This window comes from Heterodontus francisci, chromosome 18 (genome assembly GCF_036365525.1).
Source record: "Heterodontus francisci isolate sHetFra1 chromosome 18, sHetFra1.hap1, whole genome shotgun sequence".
NCBI lineage: Eukaryota > Metazoa > Chordata > Chondrichthyes > Heterodontiformes > Heterodontidae > Heterodontus > Heterodontus francisci.
The window spans coordinates 53,795,734-53,810,584 of record NC_090388.1 but is presented as its reverse complement, the minus strand read 5'-3'; the positions used below and the strand labels follow the sequence as shown (position 1 = coordinate 53,810,584).

At 45.4% G+C, this 14,851-nt stretch overlaps 1 protein-coding gene across 4 annotated transcripts in view; it reads right to left on the bottom strand.

The window, feature by feature from the left end:
* dcp1b (decapping mRNA 1B) overlaps positions 1 to 14,851 on the bottom strand; it is a 144,066-nt gene that overhangs the window by 98,018 nt on the left and 31,197 nt on the right. For all 4 annotated transcript variants that reach the window (XM_068050770.1, XM_068050766.1, XM_068050769.1 and 1 more), the window contains one exon: positions 3,601 to 3,728. In XM_068050770.1, the coding sequence (XP_067906871.1) occupies positions 3,601 to 3,728 (128 nt within the window). The remainder of the gene's footprint in view (positions 1 to 3,600; positions 3,729 to 14,851) is intronic.

Here is a 14,851-nt window from a genome sequence, read left to right as displayed (position 1 = left end):
CAGTATTCTCCTCGACAACATTTTCTTTCTCTACTGTAAATACTGACGAAAAATATTCATTTAACGCTTCCCCTATCTCCTCTGATTCCACACACAACTTCCCACTACTATCCTTGATTGGCCCTAATCTAACTCTAGTCATTCTTTTATCCCTGATATACCTATAGAAAGCCTTAGGGTTTTCCCTGATCCTATCCACCAATGACTTCTCGTGTCCTCTCCTTGCTCTTCTTAGCTCTCCCTTTAGATCCTTCCTGGCTAGCTTGTAACTCTCAAGCGCCCTAACTGAGCCTTCACGTCTCATCCTAACAGAAGCCTTCTTCTTCCTCTTGACAAGCGCTTCAACTTCTTTAGTAAACCACGGCTCCCTCGCTCGACAACTTCCTCCCTGCCTGACAGGTACATACTTATCAAGGACACGCAGTAGCTGCTCCACATTTCGATTGTTCCCATCCCCTGCAGTTTCCTTCCCCATCCTACGCATCCTAAATCTTGCCTAATCGCATCATAATTTCCTTTCCCCCAGCTATATTTCTTGCCCTGCGGTATATACCTGTCCCTGCCCATCGCTAAGGTAAACCTAACTGAATTGTGATCACTATCACCAAAGTGCTCACCTACATCTAAATCTAACACCTGGCCGGGTTCATTACCCAGTACCAAATCCAATGTGGCATCGCCCCTGGTTGGCCTGTCTACATACTGTGTCAGAAAACCCTCCTGCACACACTGGACAAAAACTGACCCATCTAAAGTACTCGAACTAGAGTATTTCCAGTCAATATTTGGAAAGTTAAAGTCCCCCATAACAACTACCCTGTTACTCTCGCCCCTGTCGAGAATCATCTTCGCTATCCTTTCCTCTACATCTCTGGAACTATTCGGAGGTCTATAAAAGACTCCCAACAGGGTGACCTCACCTCTCCTGTTTCTAACCTCGGCCCATACTACCTCAGTAGACGAGTCCTCAAACGTCCTTTCTGTCGCTGTAATACTCTCCTTGATTAACAATGCCACACCCCCCCCTCTTTTACCATCTTCTCTGTTCTTACTGAAACACCTAAATCCCGGAACCTGCAACATCCATTCCTGCCCCTGCTCTACCCATGTCTCCGAAATGGCAACTACATCGAGATCCCAGATACCAACCTATGCTGCAAGCTCACCCACCTTATTCCGGATGCTCCTGGCGTTGAAGTAGACACACTTTAAACCAGGTTCTTGCTTGCCAGTGCCCTCTTGCGTCCTTGTAACCTTATCCCTGACCTCAACATCCTGTACACTGGAACTACAATTTAGGTTCCCATTCCCCTGCTGAATTAGTTTAAACCCCCCTGAAGAGCACTAGCAAATCTCCCCCCCAGGATATTGGTACCCCTCTGGTTCAGGTGAAGACCATCCTGTTTGTAGAGGTCCCACCTACCCCAGAAAGAGCCCCAATTATCCAAGAAACCAAAACCCTCCCTCCTGCACCATCCCTGCAGCCACGTGTTCAACTCCTCTCTCTCCCTATTCCTCGCTTCGCTATCACGTGGCACGGGCAACAACCCAGAGATAACAACTCTGTTTGTTCTCGCTCTAAGCTTCCACCCTAGCTCCCTGAATTTCTGTCTTAAATCCCCATCTCTCTTCCTACCCATGTCGTTGGTGACTATGTGGACCACGGCTTGGGGCTGCTCCCCTCCCCCCTAAGGATCCCAAAAACACGATCCGAGACATCACGAACCCTGGCACCTGGGAGACAACAGAACAACCATGAGTCTCTCTCGTTCCCACAGAACCTCCTATCTGTTCCCCTAACTATGGAGTCCCCAATGACTAATGCTCTGCTCCTCTTCCCCCTTCCCTTCTGAGCAACAGGGACAGACTCTGTGCCTGATACCTGTACCCCATTGCTTACCCCTGGTAAGTCGTCCCCCGCAACAGTATCCAAAACGGTATACCTGTTGTTGAGGGAAACAGCCACAGGGGATCCCTGCACTGCCTGCTGGTTCCCTCTCCTTCCCCTGACGGTAACCCATCTACCTACTTCTTTTACCTGAGGTGTGACTACCTCCCCATAACTCCTCTCAATAACCCTCTCCGCCTCCCGAATGATCCGAAGTTCATCCAGTTCCCTGACGCGGTTCTCGAGGAGCTGGAGTTGGGTGCACTTCCCGCAGATGCAGTCAGCAGGGACACTCTTGGCGACCCTTACCTCCCACATTCTGCAGGAGGAACATACAACTGCCTTAACTTCCATTCCCACTATTCTAAATTCCCAACAAATCTACTGAAAAACCAAAAAAAAAAGTCAAAACTTGTTAGGTTAGCAATCCAACGGACAGAACTTTTTAAATAAAAAGCTTACCTTATCAACACACCAGAGTCCTTTTTTTTGGTTAGAGGTGGAGGGTGGGTGGGAGACAATACACGTGTTGTGTCTCGGGTATAGCCACCCCCCAAATATATAGTTTTTCCTTACCCAGCAGTCCCCTGGTCCTCCGAAAACAAAAGGGAATTAACTTTTAACTTAAACTGAAATTGACTTCCCAGCTGCAAGTTCGCTCCGCACCTCCGCTGTCAAAGCTGCTGCCACCAAAACTATAAGAGATTTTAAACCCCCCAAATATATAGTTTTTACTTACCCAGCAGCCCCCTGATCCTCCGAAAACAAAAGGGAATTAACTTTTAACTTACACTGAAATTGACTTCCCAGCTGCAAGTTCGCTCCGCACCTCCGCTACTGTCAAAGCTGCTGCCACCAAAACTAAAAGAAAGAGATTTTAAACCCCCCAAATATATTCTTGAGGCTGATGGTTAGGCCAAATTCGTTGCAGGCAGCCGCAAACCTGTCGATGAGACTCTGCAGACACTCTTCAGTGTGAGATGTTAAAGCAGCATCGTCAGCAAAGAGGAGTTCCCTGATGAGGACTTTCCGTACAAATATAAATTACAGGTGTCAAATGGTGCATGCAGCAGCAGGGTCTACTTTTCATTCAAGTAGCTGTCTATGCTGGGACAAACACAGGTGCATGGAGTTGTTTTGGTGGGGGAAATGAAAACAAACGAGGTTAGCTACTGTGCCATTTTAATGCTCAACTCCCCATTATAGTGTCCTGAATATGCTTTTCTTCCATCTCCTCCCCTACCACACCTCTCAGAAAACAGACAGCCTACTGTTATCCAGGTTCTTATGGTCAAATGGATAGATTGACTTTCTCTCTCAGTGACCATCAATGAACTTTCACTTTTATAGATTAGGATATTTCTCCATTATTCCATGGAGCACTCCATTATCATTAAACACTGGGAGGCTAGCTTAAGCACTGGCAATGTTGTGTAATGTAGGATATGAAACTGGATTCTTACAGAAGTCATGATTCAAATGGAAGTGCTCTTACTGACTGTCCAATACAAAGACAGCAGTTACTATGTCATTGGCCTAATTAACAGGCCAGGAAAAAAAACAGCTACTTTTGCTCAATTCAAGTCAGTTTTGTTATTTCAGGAACAGGAAACACTTAAGCCAAGCTGTGTCTGAAATTTAAAAGTGGCCAATAATATGGAGTACAATTTTATCAGCTAAATGCAGTTATAAGAAAATACTTCGAATCTTACATTGTGCATTTCTATAGAGCAGAAAAGGGTCTTGTAACTGAAAGTCCAAATCCTTGGTAATTGGTTCAGTTCTGTTCTCCACGCTCAGTCTGTTCATGATCGTGAAGCCATGCCTTGGAGAGGCAGATCTAGAACCAAAAGCAGAGAATGGCCAGTCAGAATAGCACTGATGAACAATAAAAACATTGACAATCTTGTACTGAAAATCTATTTCTACCAGTTAACCCAAGTATCTACAAATTTGCTCTGAACCAAGAAAAAGCACTTACCAAAGGTGATAGAGAGATCTTGGTGCACGACCATGTGCATACTTGGTGAAGAAACATTATAGTCATACTAAAATGTATGCAAATTATTTTTCCATTCATTACACAAAATCATAACCACCACCTGCACCCAAATCAAAAACAATGCAAAATTTGTCCTTGTGCAACATTACTGTGCTTTGAGCAGATGAATAGTTACGCTGCTGCCTAAATGTAATTTTGGACAGATGAGAAATACAAGCAATTACAGGAAATTAAAGGGTCAAGAAAAATAGTTAGTCTCTCCCTTCCCTCCTGAAAACTGATCCTTACCTAAAGCAGATTTTTAAAAAAAATCTGTACCTTCATCGTGTGTCGAAAATTTAAGAAGAACGGGGGGCATTATGCCAAGTGATATTAGCTGGGACACTGCCTTATTGGCATTGGAGATGGAAGTACTGGGAAGGGAGTCTGGAGTCTATCAATATGAACATATGAAAAGGATGAGCAGGCAAAGACCAGCTGATCATTTGGTCTCCACCCCCGATGATTGAAGCATCAAGTCTAGGCCCATCCTACACCGCCCCCTCCCCTGCCACTCCGCAGCCATTTAATCTCCTGGGACTGGGCGCTGTCTCATCATTTTGTTGTATTTGGGAGGAACAGATCCTAAAATCCTGGCAGGGAAGAGATAAGGTTCCAGAAACATTGGAGATGGAGGTTCTGGGGACTCTGGTGCAGGTCCTCTGATCCAAATTACCTGGACCAGGGATCCTGTGGTTTCAGAGATTGGGAGCATCAGGCTCGTTCTTGAATCAGGCAGCAAGAAGAAAACAATCGAGGAATTTGAGTGCACAGGGAGAGAGTTCGGAGATTTAAAAGTGAGGTCCTGGGGTCCAGTATGACTGGGGAAGGAATTTAAGAGATGAGATGCAGGAGAGTTAGAGGACCAGTGCCCAGCAGCACTAAGGCAGAGGCGCCAGGGAAATGGCAACCAAACTGAACTTGGACTCAGATGCAACTCGCCACTGCATTCATGCCTCTTTCTTCCCCCATCCATCCATACTCCCTCTCACACCTTCAGGTATCATCCCGCTGCTTTCTCAACTGTCAAGCCAGTTTCTGCCTTTGCAATCACAGTCCTTTGATAGGTGAGTACTCTGCTTCTCCATTCCCAGTATGGAAAATTGAACATCTCCAGATCTCAACACTGAGCTGATTTAAGCAAGCCACAACACTTAAATCTCCTGGCTTATACAACCTCATCAAGTTCAAAAAGGCAGATAAATTCACTTCAGAATTTTGAAAAGACCCTATTCTGCACTGCTAATCAACCAATTAAAAACTGTCACGCAATCAAGTCCTGGTCTATGCTGTTACGACCAACCGCTCCAGTCAAAGCCCCCAATCAAGCTAAACGATTCTGATTGTGGTGGGAGAAATGCACTGTTATTTCAATCCCGTCTCTCCACAGATCGCCTCACAAATTATTTTAAACTTTCCAAATTAAAGAAAGATCCAGCCAAATTGTACCATCTATTAACCCCCAAATGAGGCTAACCAAACCAGGTGTCTTTAGATCAACAAATTAACTGTTTAATTAGAAAAACTAAATTCTTAAACACTACGAAGACATAAACAACATTTAAAATAAAAAAAATTTGAGTCCTTGCAAATTTGCAGTCCAATGTTGCTTGAAGTCCTCACAGCCATCCGATGGGGAAAAAAGGTTCAACAGTAGAACAGTCCGTAGTATAATTCCAGCAGTAAGTGGTGCTTTCCTTCTCCAGCAATGAATTTCAACAATTAACGACTTGCAAACACTTTTTGAATGAATCAATTTGGCTTTAGAATTTTTGAGAGATAAAAGATTGTCACAGTCTAACTTTCCTTCCTTCAGTTTAAATGATCAGAGATCTCTGTTTTGGCATGACTTTTTCAGAATTTTGAGAGGTAATAATAAATAAAGACTAAATTCTTATCCTTCAGTTGAAATGGTCTGACAGCACTCCTTTCAGGTTCTAACACACAGCTGTCTGTCTCTGCCCTCTGTCAGAACAGTCTGCTTGCACTACATGCCAGTTCAAAATTGAATTGTAACAAATGTATCTCTCGATGTTCAGTCCGAGTGGCTGCATCCAAGGCAACGGGAATGCACCCTTTAAATCGCAGTCTCCGAATCAGCAGCAGCAGAATTATATTCAACCATGCAGCCTTAAAGCAGTACAACTCTTTTTCCAGCCTTAAAGGCATACTGCATTCTTCTCAGGGAAGAAATACTGCAGGATCATAACAATGCAAAGAGAGGCAATCACACAGAATGTTGTAGTGACTGGATGACTGATAGAGGGCCGGATTCGCAAAGCTCGTTGGGAGGAGAAGTAGATGCGTGCGCAATCTGAAGATCGCATTCTCAGAGGTCAGCACCAGGTCCTCCGCCTCCGGAACGTGAAGCTATTTTTAAAGGGATACCTGTAGGGAGGGAATGGCAAGCCCGCACGTCTCCAATCAATTGCCTGTTGAGATCATTGTGGAAATCATGAGCAGGTATTTCAGGAACAGTTCGTGATTTTTAAACGAAAGGCATAGGAAGAATGCCATGTCTGGAGCACGGCAGGGTGTAGAAGATGTGACCAATGTGGAGGGCCATGAGGATTATGGGAAGGGCTGCGTAACATGATGCAGAGGTCCAAAATAAAGCTCAGCTGCTGCAAAAGACAGGCTGTGGCAGGTGGTGAGGGAATCAACAAGAGGGAAAAACCTACTGGACCTTGTCCTCACCAATCTACCTGTCACAGATGCATCTGTTCTTGACAGTATTGGTAGGAATGACCACCGCATAATCTTTGTGCAAAAGAAGTCACGTCTCCACTGTTACAACCAAGGTGGGAGGAGTGCACTGTCTTTTTTAGTTACACTTCTCCACACGTCACAACATATATTTAAATGTTTACCTGCTTACTGGTACAGCCAATCATACACCCTATTTTTTTTTTATCCCAGACTGAAATACACCATCCAGGTTTCTTGAACAACAGAACTGTCAGTTTATCAAACAAGACTTAACCAATATTGAAGCAAAGCATTAACAGATAGATTGAAATAGGAAAGTTCCCTTTTTAAATTCCCCAATTGCACACACACACACTGGAAAAATACAGAAAATCTCTCTGCAGAGGTCTGTTACAAAAAGACAAAAAAGAGACTACTTTGGCAAATACTTGCTAATTCTTGACGAAGCGGGTTGGCCCACTCAAGGACAGAGAAGGGAATCTATGTGTGCAGCCAGAGGAAATGGGCGAGGTACTAAATGAGTACTTTGCATCAGTATTCACCAAAGAGAAGGACTTGGTGGATGATGAGCCGAGGGAAGGGAGTGTCGATGGTCTCAGTCATCTCATTATCAAAAAGGAGGAGGTGTTGGGTGTCTTGCAAAGCATTAAGGTAGATAAGTCCCCAGGGCCTGATGGGATCTACTCCAGAATACTAAGGGAGGCAAGGGAAGAAATTGCTGGGGCCTTGACAAAGGTCTTTGCATCCTCATTGGCTACAGGTGAGGTCCCAAAGGACTGGAGAATAGCCAATGTTGTTCCTTTGTTTAAGAAGGGTAGCAAGGATAATCCAGGAAATTATAGGCTGCTGAGCCTTACGTCAGTGGTAGGGAAATTATTAGAGAGGATTATTCGGGACAGGATTTACTCCCATTTGGAAACAAACAAACTTATTAGCGAGAGGCAGCATGGTTTTGTGAAGGGGAGATCGTGTCTCACTAATTTGATTGAGTTTTTTGAGGAAGTGACAAAGGTGATTGATGAAGGAAGGGCAGTGGATGTTATCTATATGGACTTCAGTAAAGCCTTTGACAAGGTCCCTCATGGCAGACTGGTACAAAAGGTGAAGTCACATGGGATAAGAGGTGAGCTGGCAAGATGGATACAGAACTGGCTCGGTCATAGAAGACAGAGGGTAGCAGTGGAAGGGTGCTTTTCTGAATGAAGGGATGTGACTAGTGGTGTTCTGCAGGGATCGGTGCTGGGACCTTTGCTCTTTGTAATATATATATATAAATGATTTGGAGGAAAATGTAGCTGGTCTGATTGGTAAGTTTGCGGACGACACAAAGGTTGGTGGAGTTGCGGATAGTGATGAGGATTGTCAGAGGATACAGCAGGATATAGATCGGTTGGAGACTTGGGCAGAGAAATGGCAGATGGAGTTTAATCCGGACAAATGTGAGGTAATGAATTTTGGAAGATCTCATGCAGGTGGGAAGTATACAGTAAATGGCAGAACCCTTAGGAGTATTGACAGGCAGAGAGATCTGGGCGTACAGGTCCACAGGTCACTGAAAGTGTCAACGCAGGTGGATAAGATAGTCAAGAAGGCATACGGCATGCTTGCCTTGATCGGTCGGGGCATGGAGTATAAAAATTGGCAAGTCATGCTGCAGCTGTACAGAACTTTAGTTAGGCCACACTCAGAATATTGCGTGCAATTCTGGTAGCCACACTACCAGAAGGACGTGGAGGCTTTGGAGAGGGTACAGAAGAGGTTTACCAGGATGTTGCCTGGTCTGGAGGGCATTAGCTATGAGGAGAGGTTGGATAAACTCGAATTGTTTTCACTGGAAAGACGGAGGTGGAGGGGCGACATGATAGAGGTTTACAAAGTTATGAGCGGCATGGACAGAGTGGATAGTCAGAAGCTTTTTCCCAGGGTGGAAGAGTCAGTTACTAGGGGACATAGGTTTAAGGTGAGAGGGGCAAAGTTTAGAGGGGATGTGCGAGGCAAGTTCTTTACACAGAGGGTGGTGAGTGCCTGGAACTTGCTGCCGGGGGAGGTGGTGGAAGCAGGTACGATAATGACGTTTAAGAGACATCTTGACAAATACATGAATAGGATGGGAATAGAGGGATACGGTCCCCGGAAGTGCAGAAGGTTTTAGTTTAGGCAGGCATCAAGATCGGCGCAGGCTTGGAGTGCTGAATGGCCTGTTCCTGTGCTGTACTGTTCTTTGTTCTTTGAAAAAAGAGAGAGGATAAGGAAGGAAGTCAGTTGTCCCTTTTTTTGTTCTGGCGTCCGGGTATATGGAGACGGGTCACAGGGATTATTTCAGAAGCAGTCCGTTCTGGAGATGTCAAGAATTATTCTAGTAGGCTTTCCAGGAGACAAGTGGCTTCAGGATTTTCCACCAGCACACACTTGAATCGCAGGATTTTTTCAACTTCTCATGAGTTATGCAGAACCACCGATTTTAGCTCTCCCACACTGGATCTTTGCCGGATTTCATCAAAGAGGTACGGAAGGAAGTGAGGTGGGTGTTTTTTTTTCCAAGGCAGGAAAACACCAACTGTTTTCAAACAGTTCCCACCCCAACGGCACTGAAAACAATATCCAAACCCCAAACTGAGAGCTGACCTCCTTACCTCCATTAACCTTGACATGTGGTTTCGCTGTACCCATTTTTCCCCCAGGTCACCAAAGGTTCTGTTGTTTACTGAGCCCAAGCACATGACTTCCAGCACAGGTGCTTTTCAAAACAGCATCTCAAGTGTCCTTTCTGCAAACTTGGTAAAAAAAAAACACATCCATGGAATCTTTTCAGTTTTAACACAAGTGCTCAAAATTTTGTTTTAAAAAGGAAGCACTTTCGTAACACCTCACTGATGATACCCTCCAGTGTGTTGTGTAACAGTAGTACTGTACTAAATGGGATAGATTCAGAACAGATCTGGCAGCTCCAAACTGGGCATCCATGAGGCACTGTGAACCATCAGCAGCAGCAGAATTATATTCAACCACAATCTGTAGCCTCATGACCTGGCACATCCCTCACTCTACCATTACCATCAAGCCGGGGATCAACCCTGCTTCAATAAAGAGTGCAGGAGAGCATGCCAAGAGCAGCATCAGGCATACCTAAAAGTGAGGTGGCAACCTGGTGAAGCTACAAAACAGGACTACTTGCATGCCAACCAGTGGGAGAAGCATGCAACAGACAGAACTAAGCAATCCCACAACCAACTTATCATCTCAAAGGTCTTCAGTCCTGCCACATCCAGTGATGAATGGTGGTGGGCAATTCAACAACGAACCGGAGTAGGAAGCTCCACAAATATCCCCACCCTCAAAGATGGGGAAGCCCAGCACATCAGTGCAAAAGACAAGGCTGAAGCATTTGCACCACCTTCAGCAGAAGTGCCGTGTGGAAGATCCATCTCGACCTCCTCCTGTGGTTCCCAGCATCACAGATGCCAGTCTACAGCCAATTCCATTCACTCCACGTGATATCAAGAAACGGCTGAAAGCACTGGATACTACAAAGGCTATGGGTCCTGACAACGTTCCAGCAGTAGTACTGAAGACTTGCGCTCCAGAACTGACCGCGTTCCTAGCCAAGCTGTTCCGGTACAGTTACAACACTGGCATCCACCTGACAATGTGGAAAATTGCCCGGATATGCCCTATCCACAAAAAGCAGGACAAATTGAATCCAGCCAATTAGCGCCCCACCAGTCTACTTTCATCAAGAAGCTAGACACCATCCAGGACAAAGAAGCCCACTTGATTGGCACCCCATCCAAAAACATTCCCTCCCTCCACCACTGACGCACAATGGCAGCAGTATGTACCATCTACAAGATGCACTGCAGCAATGCACCAAGACTCCTTAAACAGCACTTTCCAACCCCACAATCTCTACCAACTAGAAGGGCAAGGGCAGCAAATGCATGGGAGCACCACCACCTGCAAGTTCCCCACCAAGTCACACACCATCCTGACTTGGAACTATATCACCATTCCTTCACTGTAGCTGGGTCAAAATCCTGGAACTCCCTTCCCAACAGCACTGTGGGTGTACCTATCCCACATGGACTGCAGCGGTTCAAGAAGGCAGCTTACCACCACCTTCTCAAGGGCATTTAGTGATGGGCAATAAATGCTAGCAACGCCCACATCCTATGAACGAAGGAAAAAAAAATCACTGGGACACCCGAGGTTGGCAGGGGAAGGCCTAGTGAAGACACAAAGCCCAACTTCGGGAGTTCAGATGGGAACAGACTACTCTGAGATTGGACAGAGCAGCCAGGATGTGCTGCGACAGATGCCACCTCCTGGACGGCAGGAGGCCAGAGAAGCACAGCAGGTGAAGAAGGCGCTACCCAAGGCATCAGGTCTGCAGCCCAAGAGCCAGCTATCCTCAAATGACAAAGTGCCACTGTTGTAAGAAGCTGTGCCTAGCAAGGCAGATGGTCTCGGACATTTGTGCCCTGATTCATAACGACCTGAGGCCTCGTGGTCCATACAACTGTTAAGGTCTCTGCTGTCTGAATTTCAATGCAACCAGGTTGTTCCAGGGATCAGCTGTGGGCCTAGAAGGCACCTCGCAGTCAATAGCTCATCACACCATAAGGCAGGTCATGGATGTCATATTCAGGAAGGCAGGGGACTACATCCAATTGACACAGATGTGCCTGTCGAGGCACAAAGGGCATTGGGCTTTGCCTTCATTGTTGGGTTCCCCCAGGTGCAGGGCATCATTGATTGCGCCTATGTGGCCATCAAGGCGCCCAGTGGTCGACAAATACGATACATCAATAACAAAGGCTTCCATTTGCTCAACGTCCAAATGGTCTGCGACCCACTACAACAGCTTCCTCCACACGTGTGCTCACTTTTCTGCCAGCTACCACAACTCCATCATCCACTGCCTCGGATCTTCAATCCAACCCCCAAAGTGTGTGGATGGATCTAAGGGGACAAGGGAAATCCCTTGAAGAAATAAAAACAAGAAATGCTGGAACCACTCAGCAGGTCTGGCAGCATCTGTGGAAGGAGAAGCAGAGTTTCGGGTCAGTGACCCTTCTTCGGAACCAGTTCCAGCATTTCTTGTTTTTATTTCAGACTTCCAGCGTCCGCAGTATTTTGCTTTTAAATCCCTTGAAGAAATGGCTACTGACTCCTCTAAGGGAGCCCCAGACAAAGACACTGAGGCAATACAACCAATGCCACCTGCTCTGCAGGACAACCATTGAGCAGGCCATCGGGCTTCTGAAGATGCGATTCCAGTGCCTAGACCGGCCGGGTGGTCCCCTCCAAAACCCGCCTGCAAGGGTGTCTGTCATTGTGGTTGTCTGCTACGCTCTCCATAACATGGCCCGCCAGAGAGGTGCGGACCCTGAAGACATTGAGGTCCTGGATGGAAACAGCCCATCGAGGGAGGAGCAGAAGGTAAGAAAGGAGGCAGAGGGGGATAAGACTGAACAGAGAGGTGCCCCTGCTGCACGACAAGGTGGCCTCATCCTGCCATCCTCCAGGAAAAGCATCTCCCTCTTCTCCACCACAGCCTCCAGCTTTAGATCCAGGTCAGCGCGGGTCTGCCCTTCCTCTAGTGGCAGACCTCCAGCTCTCCTGTGACATCACGCTTCCCTCTGGTGCAGTGGAAAGTTTGGCACAAACCTCAGATCCCTCCCTCAGGAGAACCAGCAGCCTCAGTGTTGGCTACCGTGGGGTGTCTACACAAGTCCCACACTTCATCTGGTCCATCGGCTCTAAGTGGATAGGAAACCCGTCTCCATAACAATTAAGGGTTTGCCCATTTGAAAATCTGAACCCACATCAGTTTCCGAACAGATGCAGGTTACTGACCCAAAACCAGAGCCAGCTCCCGTTTCTGCCTCCCTAAAAAATTGAGCTCATAATTCCTCTTGTTAGAACACTGAATAGTTCTTTAATGCTGGTGAAACTTTTTGTTTTACAAGCCTTACTCAAACAGAACACTAGCTTTTAACAAAATATGCTCAGGTGGAGGAAAATAAAAGCTAAGCATAGATTTCATGATTTGTAGCAGGGCTAGGGGGAAAAAAGCCAGCGATTGGGAATTCCAAACAGTTCCCCACCCCCCCCCCTCATGTTTTTGTGATGTTACTCTGCCTCTGCCCGACAGAAAGAATGGGTGACATCAATGTTACTGTGACCATAAGGTATCCTCAAAAATTGACAAATGTGAAACTCACATGAAGTGTTACATCTAAGTGCAACAGAGCTAATATCCTTATACCAAACATGACACATCAAGCTTATATGACATGCTATGGAGCTGCATTACAAGAAATGCTCGCTGTGAAAAATGATTTCTGCCAAAGTGCTGCTGTATCATTCATGTTGGATATTGGGCAGGAAATCAACATAATCCATTCAATATAGGAGGAGATGAAAGCAGAATCCAATGACAACTGCTTTCGGCATTGTAAATTCATCCTATTAGCAGTGGAAACAGGTGCATTAGACATGGGCACAAATAGCTAACTCTGAAGCAACAGACATATTTAAGCACATGTTCTTTGTTGAGACTGGAGGCAGACAATGGCTTTGAATCCATTGCTGGAGTTGCTGAGTGAAGGACCAGAGTGCTTACCAATGTGAAAATTATTGATACTTTGGCAGAGGATATTGCTGCTAGTGAGAGTAAGAGTGAGGAAGAAGCTCAAGCAACAGGACCCAACGAGCAGACAAATATAGAGAAGCAGCCCTGCCAAGGCCACGGTCTCCTATTTTTTTGTGATTTGACCATAGAAATGACAATTTTGTGGCCAAATGTGCAGTCAGCAGAAAGCAAACCAGAGTAATTAAGTCCTTTACGAAAAATAACTGAACTATGCATTGCGGAGTTTATAGTGTTCACGTTTCTAAAACACATTCCTCAATAGATGTTTGTTTTTTTTGAACAAATTGAATAATTCAAATTTGTTTGGAGCAAAAAATAACTCCAAATTCATAGACTATATCTTGCTGTGTGTAAAACTAAAAATGCATTACTTTATTAAATTGTTTTATTCTTTCATGGGATGCGAGCATCACTGGCAAGGCCAACATTTGTTTCCCCCATCCCTAATTGCCCTTGGCAACTGAGTGATTTGCTAGGCCATTTCAGAAGGCAGTTAAGAGTCAACCAGATTGCTATGGGTCTGGAGTCACATGCAGGCCAGACCAGGTAAGGTTTCCTTCCCATAAAGGACATTAGGGAACCAGATGGGTTTTTACAACAGTCGATGATGGTTTCATGGCACTATACAGAGACTAGATTTCAACTCCAGATTTTATTAATTAATTCAATTTAAATTCCACCAGCTGCCATGGTGTCCCCAGGGCATGAGCCTGGGCTTCTGGATTGCTAGTTTAGTGACATTACTACTATGCCACCATATTGAGAGGTTTGATGGCAATTTAGTAAAATTCTTAACTGATCAAACAGAGCAAAATATATTTGAAGATATAAAAGTCTCAGATGAAGCTTTTACATTGGTTTCTATGTATACTAGCAGAGACCTGCAAACAGTTGCAGTGAAATTAGTATTTTTATTGCAACAGTACTTCTTTCAATCCCAATCCCATGCCAAACCATCCTTCTCATGCCATACTCATCCCATTCCCCTCACCCCTCTAGCATTAACAATCATCCCCCATTCCACCCCTTCTTGCTATGCCATCCCTCTCATAGCATCCCATCTCCCAGGCCATAACCCTCCACTCCCATGCTGTCCCCCATCTCCGCTCCCACCCTACCTCCCATGCCTGTCCTTCCCTCCCAACCACCCATCCATGTCCTACCATTTTCCCACCCAAATGCCATTTCCGCCATCCCATAACCCCTCTCATGTCATCCCCATCACCCCCTCCCATGCAGTTTCCCCTCCATGGCGTTCCCACCCCTGTCGCTCCCCCCATGACACTGGTATCCACCAACTCTCACATACTACAGTTGCAACACATCCCCTGCCCTGCCATCTTTATTGTGTTTTATTTAACTAATTAATTATTTTCTTAATTAATTAATGCCTCTACTCACTAACTACTTATGTTATTAATATAAACCTTACTACTACTGATAAACCTTCCTACTTACAAATAAAACAGAACAGGTTCTTACTTGCCTTCTACTGGTGTTTATTTATTCATGATAAGGAAGCTAATTAAGCTACTTAAATCTTAATTAAAATTTTACA